Genomic DNA, 26,207 nt, shown 5'->3' with positions numbered 1-26,207 from the left:
ATATTTTAGATATAAATTTTTGTCCAAAAGAAACATTTCATATTATACTACTTTGAACGAAATCAGTGTTAAATAAACTCACCTTAATCGGGTTAGCACCCTCAAGGGCCGGTCCAGTACCATTCTCATTGGCGGCATGTATCCTGAAGTTATACTCCTGTCCTTCAGTCAGCCCTTGCACAGTGAACTTGGTATCCCTTACGGAGGACGCGATAGTTATCCAGGCAGTGCCGGAGATATCGTTCCTCTCGATGACGTAGTGAGTGACTGGCAGTCCTCCGTCGTAAGTGGGAGGCTTCCATGCGAGGGTGCATGAGTGACGGGAGATGTCTGAGGTCTCCAGGGGTCCTTGAGGAGGTCCGGGCAGGCCGGTGACCGTGACTGAGAACGTGTCTGAAGTCTCACCAGAGTTGTTCTTGATCGAGATCTTGTAAATGCCTGTGGAATTTTAAGTTATGGTTAGTTGTTGAATTATTAAATTGTTAGATTATTTTTTAAATACCATTTAATAAGTTTACTGAAATAATGTTTGTTAAAATACTTTTATATTAAAGTGAGACGATTTGAACTATATCTACACGTTACTTAATATTTTCTTTGAATATAAAAAGTCAGTTGATGATAGTGGTCATCCAAATGCAAAAACACTACCGCAGGAAATCCAAATTAGTCATTACTCTACGTCCAAAACCTTTATTTATTGTTATTGAATCTGTCTTTAAACTTTGCAATTTTTCGAAACATTGCTTTCCTATCAATAAAAACAAAGATCAAAGACCCAAAAACCAATAAAACCTTCTTAAAACGCACAAAACCAACTCACCCATATCATCCTTAGTGATATCCTTAATGAAGATGAGGATATAATCATCGAACACTGTGTACTTGAAGTGCGCAGACTCGGACAGCTTGTGGCCGTCCTTGGTGAGGACCACGTCGGCGGGCTGGTCGCCGGTGTACAGGATCTTGATCTTGGTGTTGTCGTGCTCCGGAAGGTGGAGGTCACCGGGCAGGCGGGTGATGCGTGGCGGGTCTGGGATGATTGGTGTATTTAGAATGTGAGGAAACATGTTTATACCCCGATATTGAAAGAAATATAGGAGAGATTTGAATACCATAAAAAAGAAGAAGTATGGTAAACTATATCTTAATTTTCTTACTTTTACATAAATGAAAATTTACCAAGTAAACTACATTGTGTGCCTATATACACAATACAAACTTATAACACACAACCAGTTATAACGGACTCCCACAGTAAATGCACTTATACATACAGTACTTCAAACAACAAATCGATTTGGTCGACAAAATTATTCCAATTATTCAATTTCAGCTCATCAATGTCGTAAGCCGTAACATTAAAGTTAGTATATCTACTCACTTCCGATCTTAAGATGTCCAGTGCAGTAGATGAAGCCGATGTTGTTGACGGCCTCGCACGTGTAGTCACCCTCGTCGGCCTCCGCGGCGGATGTGATGTTCAGCCGCAGCGTGCCTTCGCGGGACTCCGAGATGAATCTGAAAGATATATATATTCAAAAATATTCCACTGCTGCGCAAGTTTATTTCCATGTAAAAATGTTCTGGATTGAGCAGTCATCTAAAATGCTTGGAATTCAGGAGTCCTGACAACTTTTGTCTAATAAACAGATTTTTTTTTTCTAAATACATAAATTGCACGCAGTTATAGATAGAACAAAGGAGCATGCTCATCTCACAAATTCCTCCTGGTTGGGAATCGAACCCACGACCTTCGATATAGCAGTCAGGGCTACTACCTACTAGACCAATAGGCCAACCAATTGGTATATGAGTGTCTGCTACCCACCTGGTCCCGAGCACCAGCTCCCTGCCGTTCCGGAGCCAGCGGCCGGTGGGCACGGGGTTCCCGGTGGCCACGCACTCCAGCGTATAGGGCCGGCCCAGCGGCGCGTACAGCGTGACCGGCAGCTGCTTCACCCACTCCGGCTTCGTGCCGCCCAGCTCCTCGCCGGTGCGGACCGGGGTCGTGCAGCTGGACGGCTCGGATTTGCCTGCGAATAAATATTGGGAGTTAGATATTAATATTAGTGATTGATGATTGTCTCAAGACTTAAAAATTTATAACAATATTAATTTGACTAAATTGATATTCTGCCCTCTTCCTCTCTCCTAAACTTTTGCGTGCCCAACAGGGTCCATATTGATCTGTAACTGTTATTTTTTGTACCATATCTGTTACATATGGAATGCAATAAATGATTGAGTATTGACAGTAATAGGCATATGTGAACAAATATCGGAAGCTACAAATTAATATATGTGATTTATGATTGTCTTACAACATTAACAGTAATGACCATGTGTGAATGGTTTATCCCACACCACCACGATGCGAGAATTAAAAAATGACGAAGAACTACTTGCTGCCACAAAGTATGAAATTGTGCAACAAAAAATAATATTTTTGTCAATATTTTGCAAAAATGTTCCTCCACGCTTTTTGAAGTATTTTAAAGGGTTAGAGTAGTTATGGAATCTACCCCCGTTCGGAGTTCATCCCCTGTCCAGGTAAACGATAATTTACGAAAATTTTCTTTTCGATGTTTATCCTAATAGATATGACTACCCTAGAAGTTATCCAGAACGGTTACTTATTGTTATATTGATTTGCGTCAGTCGTCACTCACCGGCAGCATTCACAGCGACAATCCTGAACTCGTAGTCAGCCTTCTCGTTGAGGTTGAGCGCGGTGAAGGTCGTGTCCTGCACGTTGTAGTCGTTGCACTTGATCCAGACAGAGCTGCCGACGTCGCGCCGCTCGATGATGTAGCCGGTTACGCGAGAACCTGGGGTTAAAGTGACGATTATGATGAGTTGTGGTCAATAAGGAGAATTATCCAATTACTCGTACTTTTCTCTTAGATTGTATACAGGGAATATGTGGTGGATTACGTTGTCCAAGTTCGTAGAATTTTACTGATTACGATTTTATAATTCTTGGCTATATTGCCTTTAGTAATTTCAATGTTCTAATCGAGAAGTATCGTACACTAACCATACTTAAGCAAAAAGTAATTTCGTACCTACATATACCTCATATATTAATCCTCTTGTACACATTTAATTATCTAATAACGAAGAGCCCATATACTACCAACCGCTTATATAGATATTTCTAGTATTCAAACCATAAAACAAATCTCAATTGCAGTCCATACCTCCATCATGCGCAGGTGGATCCCAAGACAGGTCGACATAGTTCTTGCCCACGCGCAGCACTCTGGGCGCTCGCGGCGGGGCGGGCGGGTTGCTGCGCCCGCGCACCTTGAACGGCTGCGAGCTGGACGAGTACTTGCTCCAGCCGGCCGCGTTCTTGGCGCGGACACGGAACTCGTACTCGTGGCCTGGTTCCAGGTTGTATGCCTGGGATAGAAGATATAATGTTTAATTTAGTGCATGCATATTTCGAGTGGAGGAATTCAGAAAATGTAAGAGAAATCACGTTCATGTCAGTAAGTTCACTTGAATTGTCAACTTTAAGATAATTTGTCCAAGACAGACCTTTGTTTTACCATAAGTGAGATCAGGTAAGAATAAGAATTTGTTCGTAAAACTGCAAGCCTTTGTTCGAACTTTTATTCATTTTCATTCAGTTTTCGCTAGAAGATTAAACACTACAGTTACTCAAAATTTTCATCAACTAGGATCCTAGAGATAAATTGTTTATGATTTTTGTTGATCTTCTGAACTTAAAACATGCAAGACGTACACTCAGGCTTGTTTTCCTTTAGTAACCTTAACACCTTATACCTTTTCTTTGTAACCTAATGCAAGAATCCTTCCCTAATATCAGTAAAACAACTCACCTGGTAAGTACAGTCCTTGACGAGATAATCGGCACTGTTCCAGACGCCGTCCTGGACGTCGCGGAACTCGAGCTTGTATCCCTGGATGCGGGCGCCGCCGTCCGAGCGCGGCCTGTCCCAGATGAGGGTCGCGCTGGAACCGTCCCAGTCCGTCACGCGGGGCACGCCCGGCGCGTCCGGGATCGTGAATGGGAACTGTTGAAGATTGGGTGCTATTAGTTGCTTTTTTCTTTGGTTTGATGGCAAATTTCATATGAAACGTGAGCACGAAACATGTCTAAGATTAGGGTTTGAGAGTAGATTTTATAAAAACGTGTCCAAGATTATGACACTATTGTAGGTTTTTCACCGGTCATTACATTAGAATATCAGACACTTTGAACGCATTTATTGCGGAGTGGTATAACTCCAAAATCACACGTGTCGTGAGTTCTATCCAAGAAAAGACAAGTCTTTGTGTGGTAGACAGCAACTTGTTCTGAACCTCGGTGTCTTTTTGCTCTGATTTGAATGTTTGTGATTCAAGATAATGGATAATTGTTCGTTTCGTTGCTGCGATAGACTATTTTTTAATTAACTAATATTTAGAATTTACACTTGAATTTGAATGTGAAGCCACCAGAGACTTCTTCGAACCGAACAATCGATTTTATCAGTCGCTCGTGAAAAAAAGCTACGGGTTATGACAATCATCATTATTTTCGAGTAGATTTCCAAATAGTTTTCACCAAGTTTACTTATTCAGTATTTTGTTAATTAAAGGTTTAATTATGGTACATACCTTGGCAGTAATAGCATCGTCAAGCGTCAATGGCTCAGATACTCCGTACTGGTTCTCAGCACGTACTCTGAACCAGTATTTGCGGTTCGGTTCCAGTCCCATGACGTTGTAGTGGCAGTTGCGGACGAATGATGAGATCTTCGACCATACCTAAAGTAAAAAAATACATTAATACAAGTTCTTAAAGTAACAGTTGAAAAATAACGTTTTCCAAATTTCTTTTTTTTCTACACGACCTTTATTGAATGACCAATTAGTTTCTAGCTATGCAGAAAGAGTTTTAAATCAATCAATTTTGTTCATACAAAGAAAAAGAAAATTACATTGTTTTCAATGAATTATTTTACTAGATTATTAATAATCCACTTTAAACACTTTCACAAATATAAATTTTTTATAGCCTTTTTGTGCCCAACAAGGCCAACGGTGAGACCGAATCTAACAATTCAAAAATCTTCCACACAATTTACATTCAACCAAGTAAAAGCCAGACCAGTGTCGAGAGAACCAAAATATTCGACTTTCCATCAAAAGTAAAATCTAAATATTAAATACTTCGTAAAGTATACTTACTCCGCTGTTATCCATCTTCTCAACAACATAGTTGGTGATGGGGGAGCCACCGTCGTCGAGCGGCGGTTTCCATGACAACGTGCACGTGTCCGGCGTGATGTCAGACACGTCTAGTGGTCCTACAGGCGGCGATGGCCTGTCTACTACCAGTACCTGACGATAAAGAGATATTATGGTTATTTATTTGGTTCGCAAGTAGGGTAAAAAATAATTGTACCTACTAGTCAATTTATAGTTACTGGGGTTAGGAATTTGATTTTTTGTGGACTTAAGGCAAGATTCAAAGATGTATCATTCATGATTTTTTGCAGTTAATATAAATCGAAAGGGACTCAGTAAGTTTTCCTTTAATCTGTCGCTTTTCGTATGCCATAACAGTACAGTACTTATACCAAAAAGTAAATACCATTGTTTCCGAGTGGGAAACAATGGTTTTTAGTTTACAAATGGATACGACAGCCAAATAACAAATTCTTCATACTAGATCCCTTTCAATTTCAACAAAATTACAACAAATCCACAAAGTGGTCAACAAAATAAGCATCATAAATAAAACCAAACACAACATACCCTGCATGTAGCACTGTCGGATCCCTCGCTGTTAACCAGCTGAATAGTGTAGGACCCGGTGTCGGACCTCTTGGCGGGCGAGTTGTGGAACACCGTGTCCACGTCAGACGTCACAAAACGGATGCGTTTGTCCGGGAAAACTTCCTCGTTGTTCACGATCCATGATACCTGGTTAGGGAGAATAAAGATTATTGGGGATGATGAGAAATTTATGATAGCTGGGATTGATGCGAAAAAAATATGTTTTTTTTTTGCAAAATGTTTTAACCGATCCTTAGCAGAAAAGTAATAAGAATTTGTTCTAGTTCCTTATGCTATAATTAATAAGGCAGCTAAGAAATAGAACTAGTCAATATTTTTCTGAGTTATTCAAAATGAAGTAATTTTTTTTTACGTAGCCAAATGTTTTTCCTCACCTTCGGCCTCGGGTTGCCAGTAAACGGCACAGTGATCTTGATCTCCTCTCCAGCAATAACAGTGATGTCCCTGAGGCTGAGATCGCTGGTGATCTTCGGCGAGTTGGGTGGTGCGCAGGCCCTGATGGCGTCAGAGCTGGCAGACCATGGTCCCTGACCCGCGGCGTTGATAGCCGACACGCGGAACTCGTACTCATGGTTTTCGATCAAACCAGTCACCTTGTAGGTAGTGTCGGGAATGTGTGCGTGAGATGCCTTCGTCCATTTGTCTTCAGTGATGAGACGCTTTTCGACGACGTAGCCTGTGATTGGAGATCCTCCGTCGTGACGCGGCTTCGTCCAGGTGATGGTGATGGACGACTCTGTGGTCTCCACGGAGCGAGGAGCTCCAGGCGCGCCAGGCGGGTCGAATGGATGCCTAGCCTTGATCGGCTCAGTGGTCTGGGCTGGGTCGGACTGACCGTACTGGTTCTCAGCCATAACCCTGAACTCGTAGTCCCTACCTACAGTCAAGTTCTTTACGCGTAGGAACGGAGTGGTGACGTAGCCGGATACCTTGGTCCAGTTGGCAGTGCGGCCTTCGCGTTTCTCAACGACGTAGTTCGTAATCTCGCCGCCGCCATTGTCTTTGGGCGGGTTCCAGTACAATGTGAGGGCCTCGCCTTCAAACTCGTCGGCGCGCAGGTTCTCAGGCTTAGCGGGCCTGTCGAGCACGCGGACATTGATCGTAGCTGTGTCGAAGCCAGATGGGTTACGCAGTTGCAGGCGGTATTGTCCACCATCTGACCTCTTGGCGTTCTTGACAACCAGTGAAGCAGACTCAGGTGTGATCTTCTGGAATATTCTAGAATCGCCTTCAACGTCAAGAAGGTTGTCATCAGCGAACCATGAAGCGGTAGGCTGCGGGAAGCCAGTGTATGGTACGTGAATGGAGAAGTCTTCTCCAGCGCGTACAGTAATGTCTCTGACTCCACCGAGGTCCATGCATGGTTTGTTGGGCTGTTCGGCGATAGTAATATCAGTTGTTGGCTTGCTCGGGTCTGACCTTCCGACTTCGTTGACGGCGATGACCCTGAACTGGTACTCAGCACCTTCCTTGAGGTTAGGTATTGTGTGCACGAGGCTTGGAGTAGGTACGTCGTTGACATCCTTCCAGTCCTTGTCGCCCTTGCCCTTCTGTTGGATGATGTATCCCTTGATCTTAGCTCCACCGTCGCTCTTGGGTGGCCTCCAGGACAGTGTAACAGAGTCCTTGGTGACTCTGTCTGGTTTGGGCGCTTCCGGCGGGCTCGGTTTGAGGCGCTGTGTCTGTGCTGTGATCGGTTCAGTAGGCTTGCTGGGTTTGCCAGGTCCGGCCTCGTTGACGGCGATGACGCGGAACTCGTAGCGGTTACCCTCACGCAAGTCAGATACAGTGTAGCATGTGTTTGGTGTTGGGTAGTTGTTAACCCTGACCCAGTCACCACCACGCTCTCTCTTCTCGACATAGTATCCAGTGATGGGTTTGCCACCGCAGTTCGCTGGTGGTTCCCATTCCAGAGAGCAGCTGGTTGAGCTGTAACCAGCGATCTTGGGTGTGTCTGGTGCATCCGGCGGGTCGAATGGCGACTTCGCCAGAATAGGCTTGCTCTCCAAGGGGTCAGATACTCCGTACAAGTTCTCAGCACGTACTCTGAAGATGTATTTCTTGCCTTCGGTCAAATTCTTAACAGTAAATGAGCATTTAGGACAGAAGCCAGCAACTGTGCGCCAGTCGTTGAGTCCAAACTCAGCAACTTCAACAACGTAGCCAGTGATCTCGCTACCACCGTCATCAGTGGGCGGCTGCCAAGATAGGCTGACAGCGTCGTGTGTGACTGGCTGGCAGAGAAGAGGTCCTTTAGGCACTCCAGGTTTATCGACAACAATGACTTCAATGTCAGCGGAATCCTTGCCATGAGCATTGGATGCTGTGATGGTGTATTTACCAGCGTCCTCGCGAACGGACTTCTCAATGCAGAGTTTCGTCTCGTCGTTCTTGGTCTCAGCAGACAATCTGTGAGACGGTACAAGAGGAACGGATCCCTTGTGCCATGAGATGGTGGGTGTGGGCGCACCGCTGATTGGAATGTTGATATTGATTGGCTCGCCAGCGCGGACCTTGATCTTCTTGCCGATGAGGTGGTCTAACCTCAGTTTCGGGCTCTCCTTCATTGGCTTGGCAATGAATACGTTGGATTCATCAGAAGGCTGTCCAGGACCGGCGGCGTTAACAGCCGATACTCTGTATTCGTACTGGTGACCTTCCTGTACCCTGTCGTCGTTGTACTCGTTGAGCCTGACAGGTTCCTTGTTCATCTTGATCCAGCGGCCAGTAGCCTTGTCCCTCCTCTCGATATCGTATCCAATAATGTTGGATCCTCCGTTCGAGATTGGCGAAGACCATCTGATGTTAATGTGATCCTTGTCTGCAGCGACCAGCTCTGGCTTTCCAGGCTTGCCGGGTACTGTGTACTGGTTCTTGGCAATGATTGGTTTGTCAATGGTCAGAGGCTCAGAGCGTCCTTGCAAGTTTTCAGCGAACACTCTGAATTCGTATTTCGTGCCCTCAGACAAGCGCGGTACAGTCGCGTGGTTGAACTTCGGGTTAATGTAGGTAACAGCTGGTACCCATCCACCACCGTGCGTCAAGTCACGCTTCTCAATGACGTAAGCAGTAAGCTCACTGCCGCCGTTGTCTTTAGGTGGTTTCCATGACAACGTGACAGATTGCGCTGTAATTTCCTCGTAAACGAATGGAGGTTCTGGTGGGGCGGGCACATCGAGAACGATGACCTCGAAGGTTCCCTCATCAGTACCAGAGTCGTTCTTCAGTTTCAGGTGGTACTTGCCAGCGTCTGAGCGCTTGCAGTTGACCGTGTGTACAATAGTGTGGTGTCCAACAGATGTCACTGTTGTCCTCTCGTTAGCAACAACCGGTTTGCCATCACAAGTCCATGTAACTTCAGGAATAGGTTCTCCAATGAAGTCAATGTCGCAGTGGAAGATAAGTCCAGCCTTAATGCGGATCTCCTTAAGAGGTGTGAGAATCTTAGGTGCGACGAATCTGTCCTTAGCAGTGATGATGTCAGAAGGCTCACTGGGCTCGGATTGTCCGGCCTGGTTGACCGCAATCACGCGGAACTCGTAGTCTTGGCCTTCGGTAAGATCTGGTACTGTGGCCTTGGTCTTGCTAGGAGGAACATGGACGGCGTTCACCCAGTATGGGCTGCCCTTCTCCTTCTTCTGAATGATGTAGCCAGTGATTGGCGAACCACCATCAGATTTGGGTTTGTCCCATTCGAGGTCAACGTGGCTCTTGCTCCAGTCAGTGGCTTTAGGTTTGCCAGGAGCGGAAGGCTCGTCGAATTCGTTCTTAGCGACAATAGCACGGTCTAATTCTAATGGTTCAGACTGACCGATAGCGTTGACAGCGCTAACTCTGAACAGGTATTCCTTCATGTGAATCAGCCTGGTTATCTGGTGGGACAGGAACGTGCTCATGCCAGCATCGGACCATGTACCACGAGACAGATCCATCTTCTCAATAACGTAGTGCAGGATGGGTGAACCACCGTCGTCCAGTGGTACCTTCCATGTGAGCGAGCATGACTCCTTAGTGACGTCAGAGACAACCAGAGGCTTCTCGGGCCTCGATGGTCTGTCAAGAACAGTGACTTGAGCTGCAGCGGAGCAAACTCCAAGATCGTTCTTCAAGGTCAGCTTGTAAACGCCTCCATCAGCGCGGACGGAGAATGGAATGTCTAGAATGACCCTGTTGTGCAATATCTGAATATCGATCCTGTCTGAAGGATGAACCACTTTGCCGTTGATCTGCCATTCGACTGTCGGCTTAGGTGAAGCTTCTATCGGGATCTCGTATTGGATCCTCTGGCCAGCCTTGACAGTCTTGTCTGCGAGTAGCATTTTGTCGAAGTGTGGCGCGCAGAACCTGGCCTTCGCCACCTGTGGTGTGGAAGCATCGCTAGGCTCACCGTTTCCGGCTTTGTTGACAGCGATGACCCTGAACTCGTATTCTTCACCTTCTTGAAGGTTAGGCACGGTGGCAGTGGTCTTGTTACCAGGTACGGTAGCAGCGACCTCCCAAGGTCCGTACCTCTTCTTAGCCTCGATGATGTAGCCGGTGATTGGAGATCCACCGTCCTTCTTTGGTGGAACCCATTCGAGGTCCATGTGGTCCTTGTCCCAGTCCTTGACAACAGGTGTTCCTGGTTTGTCTGGGGTTCCGTAAGGGTCCTTGGCAGTGATAGGTTCCTGTCCGGTGAGTGGTTGAGACTCGCCGTGTTTGTTGACGGCGCGGACTCTGAAGTTGTAGTCGTGTCCTTCGATGAGGTGGTCAATCCTGATGCTGCAGGACTGTACCTCACCGGCTGGGATCCAGCGCATGTTTTCTTGGTCCATTTTCTCGACGACGTAGTGCGAGATTTCGCTTCCACCGTCATCCTTAGGCGGCCTCCAGCGCAGCGTGCAGCCGGACTTGGTGATGTCGTCAGCGCGGAGCGGGCCTTCAGGCGGCGTGGGTACGTCCATGACGGTAATCTTAACTGTAGCAGAGTCTGTGCCATTGATGTTCCTCGCCTTAAGCGTGTACACACCAGTGTCAGCCCTCTTGGCGTCAATGACGCGAATCTTTGTGCTGTGCGTGTCGTTTACGATCTTAATCCTGTCACTGTTCATGACGAGGTTATCACCATTGAACCATTCCTTGGTAGGAGTGGGTTCACCAGCGACCGGCACGTCGAGCTCGAAGTTAGCTCCAACCTTGACCTTAATGTCGAACATGAAGTTCCTGTCGATCTTGGGAGCAAGGTTCTTGGGCCGGGCGAGATGCGGGGCGGTGCCATCGCTGGGCTCACCCTTGCCGGCCTTGTTGACGGCGCGGACGCGGAACTCGTAGGTGTTGCCTTCGATGAGGTCTGGGACCTTGCCAGTAGTGACGTCACCTTCGATCTGTGCGCATTCCTCCCAGTCGGGAGCGAACCTGTCCTTCTTCTCGATGACGTAGCCGGTGATTGGAGATCCACCATCGGTCTGTGGGCGGGTCCATTCGAGTTCGACGAAGTCTCTGTCGAAGTCCTTGATCTTGGGCGTGCCAGGCTTGCCGGCGACGTCGAACGGATTCTTGGCCTCAGTGGCGTGTGGTGTGGTGAGGGGCTCGGACTTGCCTTGCCTGGAATAAAAAATATTGTTTGAGATTTTCATTCAATAAAGGGGACAATATAGATGATGTTTTTGAACTTGTTGGCTTTTTCTTTAATAATCTATCTTTACTATCGCCACGTTTGATCAGTACGATTGAACGCGCAAGTAATAATTTTATTTGCGTTTCATACTGAAATTACAATCGTATTATAATAATATTGGTACATTAGTCTTATATTACTTGGTTAGGTCTTATAGGTTAGCTATTGGGAGTTCTGATTTAAAGATTTATTTTTATTTAAATAGTTTTATTAGTAAAAGTAATATCAATCACATGTTATTAAATTAAAAAATATTCATGCACATACAAAATAATAAAAAAAAACTATTTTTAATCTGTCGCATACAGATAAAATAGAAGGGAATTAATTACCAGCATACTTTGGCTTTGTGTTATTAAGCATTATAGAATTCATAGTTTTTTTTAAATACTTTGGCTTGAAGTGGGACATTTGTGGATTATATTTCAAAAAGCGGATTATGTTTCAAAAGGGTCTAAATTAAGTTTCAATCTCGAAAAAATAAATAATCTTAGATACAGACCTATTGACAGCTCGGACCCTGAACTTGTACTTGTGTCCGGGGGTGAGGCCGTCGACGGCGAGGCTGGTCTTGGGCCCGTCGGTCTCGCCGGCGGTGACCCAGCGGCCCGTGGCCTCGTCCATGCGCTCCACCACGTACTTCTCGATGGGCTGGCCGCCGTCGTCTGAGGGCGGGTTCCAGGATAGCTTGGCGCCGTTTGCGTGGACGTCTGATACCTGGAGAGAGGATTCAAAATAAATCGAGTTTTTCGAGGAAGTTTTAGGAGGGTTTTACCTACAATTGACAAATGAATGGTTAAGTAAATTGTTTTTTTTTAAACTAGCGACGTTTGTAATAAACTAGAATTTATTAAAAGGTCTTGACTTTGAATGAAGCAAATGTAATAAAAAAGGATGTCAATTTAAAGTCGCTTAAAAAATTTAACATAATATTAATTATGTCTCTGTCCACTAATGCACACACTGCAACAATATGAATTAATAAATAGATCGAAAAAAAAAATCTATTAAATAAATTGGCATAAGATTAAAACAATTCAATCACGATTCTGTCATCAAAATATAGGTACAATTAGGTATAAAGTAAATAGCCGATGGGCCCGCCCGCTACAAATGGAAAATAATCCCCAGGGAATATAAAATCAGACAAACTATGTGTCAATCCTGGTTATAAAATATCATTGTACACCAAGTTTCATTTAAATCCGTTCAACCATCCGTTTTGCATGAAAGGAACAAACATCCATACATATAAACTTTTATAATATTAGTAGAATATAGCAACAAACCTTGAGTGGTCCTCCAGGCGGGCTAGGCACATCCAATACAATAACTTCGACTTCGGCCACATCCTTTCCATTGCTGTTCTCAGCAGTAATAGTGTAGCGACCACTATCACCTCGCCTCGCGGACTTGCAGTTGATCTTAGTGTTGTAGTCCGAGTGTTGCACTTTAACGTCACCACCCGACTTGACCTCCTTCTTGGCAAGGAACCATTTGGTCTCGGGCATCGGTTCTCCGGATACCTGGGGTCAATTTAGATTGGTTTATTATTGTTGTTGGTTTGTTTGGTTAAGTTAGGATTTTGTTGTTACTTACTGTTTTGATCCATGTTAGCGTGAATAAAATTTTATGATTACTAGTAAAACTTATTGTCGATAGAGATAGATGATAAAGATTAAAATTTAAAACAAGTGATCTTTTTTCAATTTTGCAGAGTTAATTCATGTATTCTTAGATTTTTGCATTGATGCTGAACAAATCGAAAACTGATTCTATTGCTATTGCAAAGCATTAACAATTAGTCTAAATAGGAATTCAAATCATTTAGATACCAATTTCAGGTATAAATATGACAATACACATCTATATCCCCAATGGACCCTTTATCAAACCAACTTTTTAGCCAAATTAAAACTGAACCTTTCACACCTCAAATAAAGTCAATTTTACAAAAAACATACACATCAGCATGGCAGCTAACTCACCTTGACATCAAAGCCGAACTTCTGTCCGACCTTGATCTTGACATCGATGAGGTTGGTCCTGTCGATCTTGGGCGCCAGGTTTCTGGGCTTGGCGACGATCGGGTGAGTGCTGTCGCTTGGCTCGCCGGGGCCAGCCTTGTTGACTGCGCGGACTCTGTTGGTTGAATGAGCATATTTAGAAAGCTAAGAAAACAAGCAGATAGGAAAATAAATTCTTGTTTTAAGACTTATAAGGTCATTGCTTTATACGACATCAACTGCTTTTTTTTCTGACTTATAAACTTAAGTCACCTTGCACTGAGCAGCTTAACTTTATACATCAAAGTCCATAAGAATTTCCTTTCCAGACTATTTTTAAGATCATCAAAGACCACATGAATATAAGCTCAGTTTTTGAAACGTCAATAAAACACGTATTTTCTTAAGCATTTATCCAATATCCATGATATTGGATCCGTCTATTGATCCGACGGATAGTGCTGTAATTGATCAAAAGTATTTGTTGTCAACCTTTTCCAGGCAGGATCATTTTCGAAAGTCACTAGTTGACTAGCCTGAATCTGGTGGTAAGTCAATTTAATGTAAGGTTATATTACCAACAAAATCAATGCTCAAAACCATCCTATACGGGAAGTAGCCTCTGCCCAGCAGTGGGCAAGTATATACGCTAGTATTATTATTCTACCAACCTGAACTCATAAGTCTGTCCTTCAATCAGATCGGGCACAGTGCAGGTGGTCTTATCCGCGGGCACCTCGACGGCCTTCTCCCAGTTGCCGAACTTGTCCTTCTTCTCCACGATGTAGGCCTCGATGGGGGCTCCGCCGTCTTCCCTCGGGGGACTCCACTTGAGGTCCACGTGGTCCTTGTCCCAGTCCGTGACGGAGGGTGTTCCTGGTGCGCCTGTGGTGGGAGAGAATATTGATTTAGATTTTTGTTGTTTCAATATTTAATGTAAAACGTAATGAGGTTTTGTTTTACTTTGGAACAGGGTAAAACTATTTTCTTATCATTTTTGTAGAATGCTTTTTGGAAAACGTTAAATGCAATTAAAATTGTGGTACCTAATGGGATCAAAAAGTAATGCCAAAACGAAGTATAAAAAATGTATGTAATAATTTCATTTCATGTAAATAAAAAAAAATATTTAGTGCAAAACTTTCCACAGTCATTTCAATTTCTTTTTATTTTCTCTAATATTGAAATAGTTCAATCTAACTTTAACAACATATATTCTTGATCAATGTCTTTTCTATTTGTTACGTATACTAACCAGGTTCGTCGAAGGGATTCTTGGCGATGATAGACTCCTCCGAAGTCAATGGTTCAGACTCGCCCTCCGAGTTCACGGCGGACACGCGGAACTTGTACTCCTTTCCGGGAGTCAAGCCGGTGACGTCACACTCTGTAAAGGGAAGTAAGAATAAAGTTACATTAGTAACTAGTAAACAGTATGTATACTTGAAGCTGGATGCTATTCTATTAAGGCGATTGCAGTAGCATTTAAGTTAAAAATAATAAAGAGTAGCTAGTTACTGTTCTTATTACGACTTTCACCATGTCTGCAATCGTATGAGTTTAACGTTTGCTATCATTCCTGTCCGAAATTATTAAGAAAACAGAAGTGATATTTTTTTTAATACCGTCCTGCTAATTCAGTTCGCCCTTTACTTGAAATGAAGTAATACTTCAGAAAAGAAATATACTCTATAGACTACACGGATATTGATCGTTAGACATTTGAGACAACCATCAAGCACATATCAACAAATATCACAGAACATGTTTTACTATATTTCAAATTCTCCAAGACAGCAGTCTATATCTATGTAATGATATCTGTGCAACACTTACTAGGTTCATCCGACCTCGCACAGGGCACCCAGCAGCCGGTCTCGGTGTCGAGCTTGTCGACCTGGTAGTACTCGATGGGGGCGCCGCCGTCGTCCTTGGGGCGCTTCCATTTGAGAGTCGCGCCCTCCTTGTGGACGTCCGAGATCTGTGGGGGATGGTGAGGATTAGATTTTGTGTATGTGGTGTTTAATTAGTTGTTGAGTTTTATAAGTAGGGAGTTTTGATGACTGCTGGTGAAAAAAAATGTAGCACAATTTACGTTAGGTAGAAGTTATCGTGATTAAAAGTAATTATATTCATTTTAGAAATTATAATTCTAATTTATTTCAAAATCAACAGAGCACCGTTAGAATTAAGAAATTTAATTGGTAGATTTTGCATTCTATATTCATTTTTTTTTGTCGTAGTAATACAGTAACATCGTAATGTGTGTAAAGATACTGAATACATCCATTTGACAGACATGTCATATCATTATTCACTTACTTAATTTTCAGTAATATTCAACAGTCTGACTACAGGCAAAAACCTTCGTATAGAATTCTGGGCTGACAATCATGAACAAGTTGGATAAATAGACTTACTTTTAAAAACATATCTTACCTGTAAAGGTCCTTCCGGCTTCATCGGCTTATCAGTGACCAATACTTTGACGGTAACCGTGTCTTTACCGCTGGAGTTGACTGCGGTGACGGTGTATTCACCCGAGTCGTCTCTACGAGCTGGACGGATGACCAGCTTCGTGAAGTAGTCGGGGCTGTCGATCATCACCGCCTTGGATGGACGAAGAGGCATGTTCTGGAATCTGTTTGGAAAAAATATTGTTAAACACGTAAAAAGGTATTTTTATGAATTTCTGTATTATAAAATTTAGTTAAATTCACTTGCTGAGTCCTTCACAAACTAGTCGGTAATGATTTCGTCATTATCGGTACTGATGCAAAATCAAAAGTTTTTATTTCAAGTAGGTCGTTTTCCAGGCACTTTCAAAACGTTAAGCCGATGGGCTCTAGTTGCGCATTGAAATAATTTAATCATCATTGTGATTTATATACATTCACAATCAGCATACAAAGATGTAGCAAAATATTAACTCAGTGACACTAACATGCATTACATTATATGAAAATGCTTTCACTAATCGTATGTATGTCACTAAATTGCGTAATTGTTTCTTTAAAATAGTATATTACTGGTTCAGCTCGTTGGACTGATCACTTTTCAAAAGGTAGCTATCACACAGGTCCGGGATTAGCGCAATTTGGGGAAGAACTATGTCCAGCTCGGAGTATGATGGGCTAAATTGATTGATTGATATAACTGACCTCCATTCAACAGCCGGGGCTGGTTCTCCGGTGATGGCGGCCTCCATCTTCAGCGTGGAGCCGGCGGAGATGGTGACATCCCGGAGGTGTCTCCTGTCGATCTTCGGAGCCAAGAACCGAGGCTTGGCCACGAAGTTCTTGCTGGCCTCCGAGGGCTTGCTCTGGCCGGCCTTGTTGATGGCGATCACTCGGAACTGGTACTCGTTGCCTTCGATCAAGCTGTGGAAGAATTTAAAGGTTAATTTTACACACTCATTATCTTGGGTTTTAATACGCTACATATAATATAACTTCAAGGTGATATTTGTTCTGCCAGCCAGAGTCGCGCAGAGCATGCGCGAGCGATCCCGTGACCCTGGCTAAAGCAGTAGAAGGGGCCCGGGGTGTTTTTAGTCGGTGGAAGTCCGACATATCCCCACGCCGTGCCCTCGACGTGGGTTGAAGACATTAGCGTTTCACCCCGTAAAAAAAAAAAAAAAAAAAAAAAGGGCAGCGGGATTGTATAAAAGGGTAACAGTGGCTCCGGTACACGAAGGGTAAAGGAAAACAAGGGTGGGTTTTAGTCAGTAGAAGTTTAGCAGTCCCTTTCGCTCAACCGTAAGCGGAAGCAGTAATTTATTGTTTTTTTATAAAATCAATAAATTACTGTTTCCTACTTAGACATACATTTTTACCACTGTACTAATAAATAAATAATATTTCCCACTTACCCATTGACAGTAGCAGTGGGTGTGGGCGTGTGTGTCTCGACGGCCTTCTCCCACAGCGGGCTGTACTTGTCCTTCTTCTCGACGATGTAGCCGATGATGGGTGACCCGCCGTCGGACAGCGGCGGCTCCCACTTGAGGTCCACGTGGCTGGCCGACCAGTCGTCCGGGACCGGCGCGCCAGGGGCGTCGGGGATTGCTGGGGGGAGAAGTCAAATTAGCTATATAGCTACAAATCCAACGAGAATATCAAGTTAAAAACTTAAACGTGATGTGGAACTTAGTATTTATTTTATTTATTTAATTACAACGGTGAAAAACCAATTACAGTATAGTGTAAGATTGAAACCAAAAAAAACGCAATGTTAAAACAAGTGATATTCTTGTATCTTAAAAAAAAACGTTCAGTGGATGTATTTTTCATAGAAACTAAATTTACATCCTTGCAACAAAGAGTCATTAAAGGAACCAAAGAGGTTTTATTACGCTAAAAACTTATTGATGGTAGAATTTTTACATTTATTAATTATACTTACTGAAGGGATCCTTGGCGATGATAGAGCCGAATGTTTCAAGCGGCTCCGACTCGCCTTCCTTGTTGATAGCCTTGACGCGGAACTTGTACTCGTGGCCGGGGGTCAAGCCATCGACCTGGTGAACAAAGTTGTATTTTAATGATTTGACAAAATATGCAGTAACTTGTGCCTTCACTATTAAAACAGGGAACATTGTCATGTATGGCTGACGTAACTCATAAAATTATTTAATAATATTTAAAAACAAAGCATTCAACCGACTTTAAATAAAAACAACTCAACCTAATGTTATGAAACTTCTAGGACCAAAAGACAGTTATTTCACGTTAAATTAAAAAATAATCAACAAAACCGGATCATTGAGTCCAAAGCTCTAAGGTAACAAATCAAAGCATTGAGAACCTCTTTTTTTATCTGCTCTGATTGATCCAACATAACGTATCCGTATCACCTATATTTGCGAATAGATTTATCTTTTTTCTTTTACCACCAACTAGTCCCACTATCTCCACTCTCTCACCTCCATCTCTGGCACATTATCTGCTCTGACTGATCCAACATAACCTATCTGTATCACCTGTATTGTAACCATACTCGCGAATAAATTTATCTGTATCTTTTCACCAACTCTCTATCTAGTCCCTCACCTCCATCTCTGGCACATTGCCATGCGTCTTCCCGACGGGCAGCCAGGTGCCAGTCTCGGTGTCGTACTTCTCCACGAGGTACGCCTCGATGGGCTCGCCGCCGTCGTCCTTGGGACGCTTCCATTTGAGGGTGCATCCTTCTTTGTGAATGTCCGATACTTCGAGGGGACCTTCGGGTTTCTCTGGTTTTGCTGTGAGGAGAATAAAAACAATTACTACCCAAAATACTGAAGAAGGTATTTAAAAGGATTTTCAGAGGAATATATTGGATTTAGAAATTCTATATACTTAAAGCAGTTGTCATGTTATCTTTGCCACTTTGGATGTGAACATTTTTTTTCTAGAATACTTTTATGTGATATTTTTATACAATATCTCTGTATTTTTATCTTTCATTTGATTATAAAGTTTAATTAAAAAAATTAAGTTACCTGTTACTGTAACTTGGTCTTATTCGAAACATTATTAATAAAGTAAGGCCCTCACATTCCTACAATAAAATTGTATCTATCTACCTTTAGGATAGAACAATCAGCTCGTCCCTTAAACATGTTAAATAACATAACATAATTATAATATATACATACATGTGACAATGATCTCTAGCTCGGCGGTGTCCTGTCCGTACTTGTTGACGGCCTGTATCTTGTACGTGCCCGAGTCCTTGCGGCGCGGGCTCGCGTGCTGGTACTTGCTCAAGTACGGGACGTTCACCACTGGAAACAAACAAATACTATTGAAAACGGTTACGATTTTAAACATGCTAGAATATATTTTGGTCCTGGTAAACACCTACAGTTACATTCATTAAGTAAATTGAGTAATTTAGAACGTGAAATGAACACATGTGTTTATTTGTATACATTTTTTTGTTTCAATTATTTGACCAAATTACTTGACCCATAAACAGTGGAATAACTTTAAAATAAGCTCTACCACTGATGGAAGATATTATTATCCATTTCCCAATAACTAATATAACCACATTGAAATCACTCTCAGCTTCCATTTCCCCTGCCTTTCTGGCTATTTATCAGCCTATACCCACGAATATCCAGAAAATTATTGCTAGTTCGAAGCTTAAATTTCTTTCCCTTGTTTCCTGTCCGTAGACCCTCACCCAGGAATATTGTTAACTTCATGATATATAGGACACTTACACTTGAGACCATTACCGCTGCTGACGGACTTTCCATTGAGGGTCCACGTGACGTCAGGCGCGGGCTCTCCTGAGACCTTGACGTCGAGCGAGATGGGCTCGCCCTCGCGGACCTTGATGCTGCGGAGGTTGCGGCGGTCGATCTTCGGTGCCACTGGAAATATTATATACAATATTAATTAAAAATTCAATATTAATATTATATTATTGTGAAATTCATTTTAAAAGTATAACTACTAAATATTACGACGTTTAAAGATTTGATATAATTCTTTTATTCAATAGTTTCTCTACAAAATTAAAAGTCAATGAAGATTTTCCTACTTAAAATACATCAGACTGTAGCAACATAACTTTAAAAAAGGTAATCTAGGCGTTAAAATGTCTATAAAATAGCGTATTCTTAAATCAGTAAATGTATTTATCAATTACAAAAAATTACTGTATACAATCACCATCATCCTAGCCTTTTTGCACGGCTGTTACTTTTACTATTCTATTAAAAACTATTTTGACAAATAACTTTTAGTTGTATTAAATAGCTTAACATAATATCTCACATCTCCTAGGCTTGCATACGACAGACTTGCTGGCGTCCGAGGGTTCTCCGGGGCCGGCCTCGTTGACGGCCTTCACGCGGAACTCGTACTCCGTACCCTCGTCCAGGTTCGGGACAGTGGCCTTCTCGTTGTCGTTGGGACCAACCTGTAGGAGTTCATCAATTAGTTATTTCGTTATTTATGGACCCCTAATAAATTCTACACACGTGTAAGATTTAAAATTACGAGAGACCACAGTGTGCAAAAATATGAGTGTTCAACAAAGAAAAATAAGGTTGGTTGCAATTCTGACGCAAAGTAATGAAAATTAGTGCTGGTTGCGTTCGATTTAAAATAAAATAAGAATTAATCATGTAAATATATGGTTGTCTAGGATGTCAAAATGGAAATATTCGGTATACTATGATATTACACTCAAATGCGGGTGCACAAGTAAAGGTTCATTATAAGTCATTGACTTGTCGAGAAATGAGTACCTATCTACATATTTCTAAATTTAGTTGCTCCCTGATAAAAAAATAAGATGAGACAACTCAACTCAAGAAAATATTCTCAAAACAACTTACAATGTGGATTAAAATAGTTTTTTTTTTTACTTGCAAATAAGCATAGCAGTTTTACTGCACCAACCAAGTATATCGCGGTATTAAAGTGTCTAAGTGGATAATTTACATAAACAAACAATATAAAGAGTTCTTCGTCTTACCTCGCAGGCTTTCACCCACTTGGGCGATCCCTTCTCTCTCTTCTCGATGATGTAACCGGTGATGGGAGCACCGCCGTCCTTGAGGGGCTTCTCCCACTTGAGGTCCACGTGGTCCTTGTCCCAGTCCACCACTTCCGGTGTGCCTGGTTTGCCGGGCTCGTCTGGGGATAACAAGAATGTTTAGAACTAGCTGTTTCCGGTGACCACAATATGTCAGCCTGGCATCACCCACTACTGGAATTATCTTAAAGCTCCAAACTATATTTTACAAAACCTAGCCAAGAAAACACTCACCGAAGGGATTCTTAGCGATGATCGAATGATCAGCTTCGAGCGGCTCGGAGACACCTTCATTGTTAACAGCGGACACTCTGAACTTGTACTCGTGTCCGGGCACCAGGTTCTCGATCTCGGCCTTGGGGTCCTTGGTCTTGAGGGCCGGCATCCAGCGGCCGGTCTCGGTGTCGAGCTTCTCCACGAGGTAGTGGTCGATGGGGGCGCCGCCGTCGTCTAGCGGCGGGTTCCATTTCAATGTACAGCCTTCCTTGTGGACGTCTGAGATCTGTGGAGTGTCCGGTGGAGGTTGGAGTTAAATGGGTAATTCATACTCAGAATGGTAGTATTAGATTTAATAAAAAATGCAAGTACCAGAACAGGTAAGTTATATTATTTAAAGTATTGTTTTTAGCGTATCCTTTTTCTATTTAAGAATGCTTTATTTTTTATGTTTAAAATATAAATTTTCCAAACATTTTATCTGGCATCATATCTTAGTCAGATTATCCTTCAAGTAACGCAAGTTTGCATTTAACAAAACAACTCTTAACTTGCAAACCTCATACGCTTTTGTTTCAAGACTTGCATTGCTTGCTTTCTTTAACCAAAGAGCCAATTTTATTGTATCTTACCTTAAGCGGTCCCTCAGGTTTAGCCGGTACATCGAGTACATTGATCTGTATGGTGGCCTCGTCCTTGCCGCTGCTGTTCTCGGCCTTCAGTACGTACGTGCCGCTGTGCTTGCGGCTAGCTATGACCATGGACAGCTTGGTCCTGTAGTCTTCCACGTCGACGGTGAGGTCGTCGCGAGTGGATAGACGTTCCTTGTTGTGGAACCTGAGTGAGGGGTAATGGTTATAGTTATTTTTGTATTCCACTTATGACGATTGTAATGTCATTAAAGGAATAAATATGGTATCAATATTGTAAATGCTTGGATAGCAGAGCTGTACAGGTGGTACATACCACGGAAACATTAAAGGAAAAATATCTAGAAAGCAAGAACAAGAAAAGTTAACACTACTAAAATATTGTCTTGAGAGAATTTATATGCATTTTTTATAATTTTAAATCATTGACGAAATGGCAATAAAATCATAAGTGTTGCAATCTCATTAAGTAATTTTACAACGCAATTTTCGAAACTACGTAAGCCACACCAGAATATTTCCATAAGTAACTCACCAAGTCTTGGTCGGCGGAGGTTCACCGCTGACCTTGACGTCGAGCCTGATGTTCTGTCCCGCCTTGATCGTGATGTCGCGCATGTTCGTGCGGTCGATCTTTGGTGGGGCTGTAGGTAAACACATGGGTTTATATAGTGATCAAAAAATTGCCAAAACTCATTTATTTAAATTGGGCTACTAAATAGAGGTTTTTAAAGCTCAAATTACATTGAATAGCTCCCAATTTCGCTCACCCTTCACCGCTTCCTAAGTGTTTTAGCTACGAGAGCTGATCATACTATAGCATAGTTAGGAAAAGGTCTTGTTGCGGAATACTGAGTTACTCAGTAATATGGGTTGTGGAGGTCAGAAAAGCTGTCGCTTCAAGTTAAATATTATCATGGCAAGTAATCAATATTAGAACAATATAACATACAAATACAAATTCAAAAGAACAAGCTATGAAAATAAAGGATCAGATTCTATCTGATCCTTCATTTTCATATTCAGAATTCAGCTCTAGCTGAATCACCCAATTTTTAGCTGCGTTTAAAAAGTTTTCCTCTTTTCTTCCCCTTTTTGCAAGCTGCCCCAAAAAATGCACATCTTGTTACCTACTTTATGTACCTAAACAAAGTTCGTATAAATGTCTTACCAAATCTGTCCTTAGCGAGCAGGTTCTCGGAAGGCGCGGACGCCTTGCCGGGGCCGGCCTTGTTGACGGCCTTCACGCGGAACTGGTAGGTCTTGCCTTCGATCAGGTCGGGCACGCGGGCCTCGGTCTTGTTGCCGGGCACCTGTTATAGATACAGATGTTATGTTAATAATCATGTTGAATAAACTTGGGTGCACTTTACGGAGCAATCGTTATATTGGACTTTATTACGAGAGAGCTTGTTTTGTTATTAACAGTTTAAGAACTTTCATAAAGAAACCCTAAAGTTACGTTGTCACAACCTTAAGCGCTGATTCAATGAACCAAAGTATATAAAAAACATTCCATTTTTGGATAGTGAAGTGACTACTTGTCAATGGAATACATTGTAGGGTTTCTTCGATTCAGAATGTAACTTTTACGGGCACGTTTTAATCTTTTCAAGGCATGTGTGGCAAAAAGAGACGAAAGTTTTTGCCGCTCAGTAGAACAATGCGACTAATGAACAATAAAATCTGGAATATTCATTCCTGATTTAATGTAATGCAAATATTAATGTAACTAACCTCAGCCGCCTTCACCCACTTGCCGGTGTCGCGGTCCTTCTTCTCCACGATGTAGGCGGTGATGGGGGCGCCGCCGTCGTTCTTGGGCGCCTCCCACTTGAGGTCGGCGTGGTCCTTGCTCCAGTCCTTGAACTCCGGCTTGCCGGGGGCATCGGGCTCGCCTGGGGTAAATAATAAATTTGGTTTTCATGAATGATTAAATTTCGAAAATCCATAAGTATTGTTAAGCTAGTATTTTGTTGAGTATTTAAATTCATGACTTCAAAGGTACGCATATCCTTAGTTCTCGCAAAAATACGAACTTCAAGAGTTCAAACTTCTTACAAATAATTTTCATAGTCTTTTTTCATGATTGGAATATACAGAGCATATCAATTTCCTACCCCAGTAAACTGGGCCAAGGCTATATTTCAACTGCTCTCAGTATTTTATCCGATAATAACATCAGTCATCTAACCTTAAATTCAAAACACAGTATTACACAAACCAACAATTTGAACCACAAAACTCACCATAAGGATTCTTAGCGGTAATTGCAGCATCAGTAACGAGCGGCTCGCTCTCTCCCTCAGGATTAACAGCCTTCACCCTGAACAGGTAGTCCTTGCCCTCATTGAGGCCGGTGACATCAGCTTCAGGGGTCTTGGTAGTACAGACCGGGACCCAGCGTCCGGACTCGGTGTCCATGCGCTCGACCACGTAGTTCTCGATGGGCTCGCCTCCGTCGTCTTCGGGAGGCTCCCATTTGAGTTTGCAGCCGTCGGCTTTCACGTCAGATACCTGGAGGTGAATTTGAGGATTAGGAAGGTGTTCAGGTAGAGTAACGTTTAAGATTAGGTCACGAATGACACTTGAGATAGTTATAGAAAGAAAAAATAAATTGCATCTGATCAAAATAAAAAAAAAAGCTGCAATTGTTCAACTTGGTAATAAAGTTCTGAGATTTAACATATTACTATAATGTTATCTGGTAAATCATTCAAAAGTTATTGAACTAAAATAAGGGACAGACTACAGAAAAAACTTTGTACTAAAATCTACAAGGATCGTAATTTGATAAAACTTTCTATTTGCACTAAAACTGACCTATAAATAAGTAAATAAAAGTAAAGTTCCAAATTCTCAAAAAAATACTAACCTTAAGAGGTCCTTTAGGCTTCGATGGCTTGCTAACAACCTCAACTTCAATCTCAACGGTATCAGTACCAGAGTCGTTCTTAGCTGTCACCACATATTTGCCAGCGTCAGCTCTGGTCATCTTCTGCATGGCGAAGGACGTGTGGTAGTCCTTGTTCTCAATCTTCAGCCTCTCTTGGGCCTTCAGGACCTCGCCCTTGAAGGTCCAAGTGATTGTGGGTTCTGGTTCACCCTTGACGTCGGCTTCCATTTTGAGGGGGGATCCGACCTTGATCTTCTTCTTTTGTAAGTCTTTGCGGTCGATCTTTGGTGCCACTGTAATATAAATATATAGCTTAGATTAATTATTCAAGATAAAGACAACACACAAAATTGTTGTCAGCAAAATAAATTGCTTTTCAATCTTACATTTCAAAACTGTTTTCAATATCAAACTATAGGCCCCCGCAGCTAAAAATCCTGTATCAAATTTTGTCTTTTTTTGACACCATATTCCATACCTCACTCCACATTAAAAATAGAAGCGGGAGCCATCTTATCTAAATACCTTTAAGAAAACCACATTTTATTGTTTTACACCTCTCTTTCTCACTTTTTCCCAAGCCGCAAAGTAACTTCACTTCATAGAACGATATAAACTATATCAGTATCAATCATCAGTTAACAAATACTCACAGAAACGAGGTTTAGCGATGACACTCTTGCTGGGATCGGAGGGTTCTCCAGGTCCGGCCTTGTTGACGGCCATCACGCGGAACTCGTACTCATGGCCCTCTTCCACATCGGTCACGCGACCGGTAGGACGGTCACCCGTCGTCTTCAAGCAGTCAGACCAGGACCTGGTGGCGGTGAAGGGAATTTTAGTAATAATAATTACGGAATTTCAATAACAGTAATTACGGTCAGATAAGAATTATAAGTTCATGAATCCGATAATCCCATAAAGTAGTATACATTATAAAGCAACTTAAATTTCTTTAAGACTAGATATTCATACAATCCTAAAAGTTTGAATAAAAAATGTATCAGAAATCTTTCCAGCTTGCAATTTCACTAATTCCTGGAAATTGTTTTAGTTCATGTATTGATGGATATATAAACAAACTGTACAATTATGAAAAACAATTTCCAGGCCCAATTTATTTATATCCAGGGTCACACTCAAACTGTTTGGGTCGATCTCAGAACGCGTATATGTTCAGTACTCCTACACAGTCTAGCACGACTCAACCCAAATATATGGAGCTATAATGATATAAATAAAAATATGCTAGAACCCACCTTCCGCCCTTCTCTCTCTTCTGCACGATGTAGCCAGTGATGGGTGCTCCACCGTCGTTCTTGGGCGGAGTCCATTCCAGTTCCACGAAGTCCTTGTCCCAGTTGCGGGGCTCCGGACGACCGGGCTTGCCGGGCTCGTCTGCAAATATTAAGGATTGAAAACCACTAGTT

The 26,207-nt window shown here is 42.5% G+C and overlaps 1 protein-coding gene across 18 annotated transcripts in view; it reads right to left on the bottom strand.

Moving 5' to 3' along the window:
• LOC113497889 (twitchin) overlaps positions 1 to 26,207 on the bottom strand; it is a 128,711-nt gene that overhangs the window by 23,200 nt on the left and 79,304 nt on the right. For all 18 annotated transcript variants that reach the window (XM_026877660.1, XM_026877675.1, XM_026877659.1 and 15 more), the window contains 35 exons: positions 26,037 to 26,175; positions 25,431 to 25,594; positions 24,757 to 25,070; positions 24,131 to 24,398; positions 23,619 to 23,779; positions 23,053 to 23,194; positions 22,417 to 22,525; positions 21,864 to 22,068; positions 21,250 to 21,517; positions 20,956 to 21,116; positions 20,250 to 20,394; positions 19,691 to 19,843; positions 19,118 to 19,246; positions 18,531 to 18,721; positions 17,884 to 17,998; positions 17,351 to 17,546; positions 16,641 to 16,859; positions 15,919 to 16,120; positions 15,316 to 15,460; positions 14,735 to 14,866; positions 14,151 to 14,364; positions 13,462 to 13,615; positions 12,763 to 12,999; positions 11,976 to 12,190; positions 6,192 to 11,400; positions 5,776 to 5,943; positions 5,206 to 5,358; positions 4,633 to 4,782; positions 3,852 to 4,046; positions 3,204 to 3,408; positions 2,673 to 2,831; positions 1,832 to 2,036; positions 1,385 to 1,521; positions 824 to 1,033; positions 83 to 438 (listed from right to left, as the gene is read on the bottom strand). In XM_026877660.1, coding sequence (XP_026733461.1) covers positions 83 to 438; positions 824 to 1,033; positions 1,385 to 1,521; positions 1,832 to 2,036; positions 2,673 to 2,831; positions 3,204 to 3,408; positions 3,852 to 4,046; positions 4,633 to 4,782; positions 5,206 to 5,358; positions 5,776 to 5,943; positions 6,192 to 11,400; positions 11,976 to 12,190; positions 12,763 to 12,999; positions 13,462 to 13,615; positions 14,151 to 14,364; positions 14,735 to 14,866; positions 15,316 to 15,460; positions 15,919 to 16,120; positions 16,641 to 16,859; positions 17,351 to 17,546; positions 17,884 to 17,998; positions 18,531 to 18,721; positions 19,118 to 19,246; positions 19,691 to 19,843; positions 20,250 to 20,394; positions 20,956 to 21,116; positions 21,250 to 21,517; positions 21,864 to 22,068; positions 22,417 to 22,525; positions 23,053 to 23,194; positions 23,619 to 23,779; positions 24,131 to 24,398; positions 24,757 to 25,070; positions 25,431 to 25,594; positions 26,037 to 26,175 — 11,525 coding nt within the window. The remainder of the gene's footprint in view (positions 1 to 82; positions 439 to 823; positions 1,034 to 1,384; positions 1,522 to 1,831; positions 2,037 to 2,672; positions 2,832 to 3,203; positions 3,409 to 3,851; positions 4,047 to 4,632; positions 4,783 to 5,205; positions 5,359 to 5,775; positions 5,944 to 6,191; positions 11,401 to 11,975; positions 12,191 to 12,762; positions 13,000 to 13,461; positions 13,616 to 14,150; positions 14,365 to 14,734; positions 14,867 to 15,315; positions 15,461 to 15,918; positions 16,121 to 16,640; positions 16,860 to 17,350; positions 17,547 to 17,883; positions 17,999 to 18,530; positions 18,722 to 19,117; positions 19,247 to 19,690; positions 19,844 to 20,249; positions 20,395 to 20,955; positions 21,117 to 21,249; positions 21,518 to 21,863; positions 22,069 to 22,416; positions 22,526 to 23,052; positions 23,195 to 23,618; positions 23,780 to 24,130; positions 24,399 to 24,756; positions 25,071 to 25,430; positions 25,595 to 26,036; positions 26,176 to 26,207) is intronic.

This window comes from Trichoplusia ni, chromosome 10 (genome assembly GCF_003590095.1).
Source record: "Trichoplusia ni isolate ovarian cell line Hi5 chromosome 10, tn1, whole genome shotgun sequence".
Taxonomy (NCBI): Eukaryota; Metazoa; Arthropoda; class Insecta; order Lepidoptera; family Noctuidae; genus Trichoplusia; species Trichoplusia ni.
The sequence above is the reverse complement of the archived record's forward strand: the minus strand, read 5'-3'. Positions and strand labels throughout refer to the sequence as shown.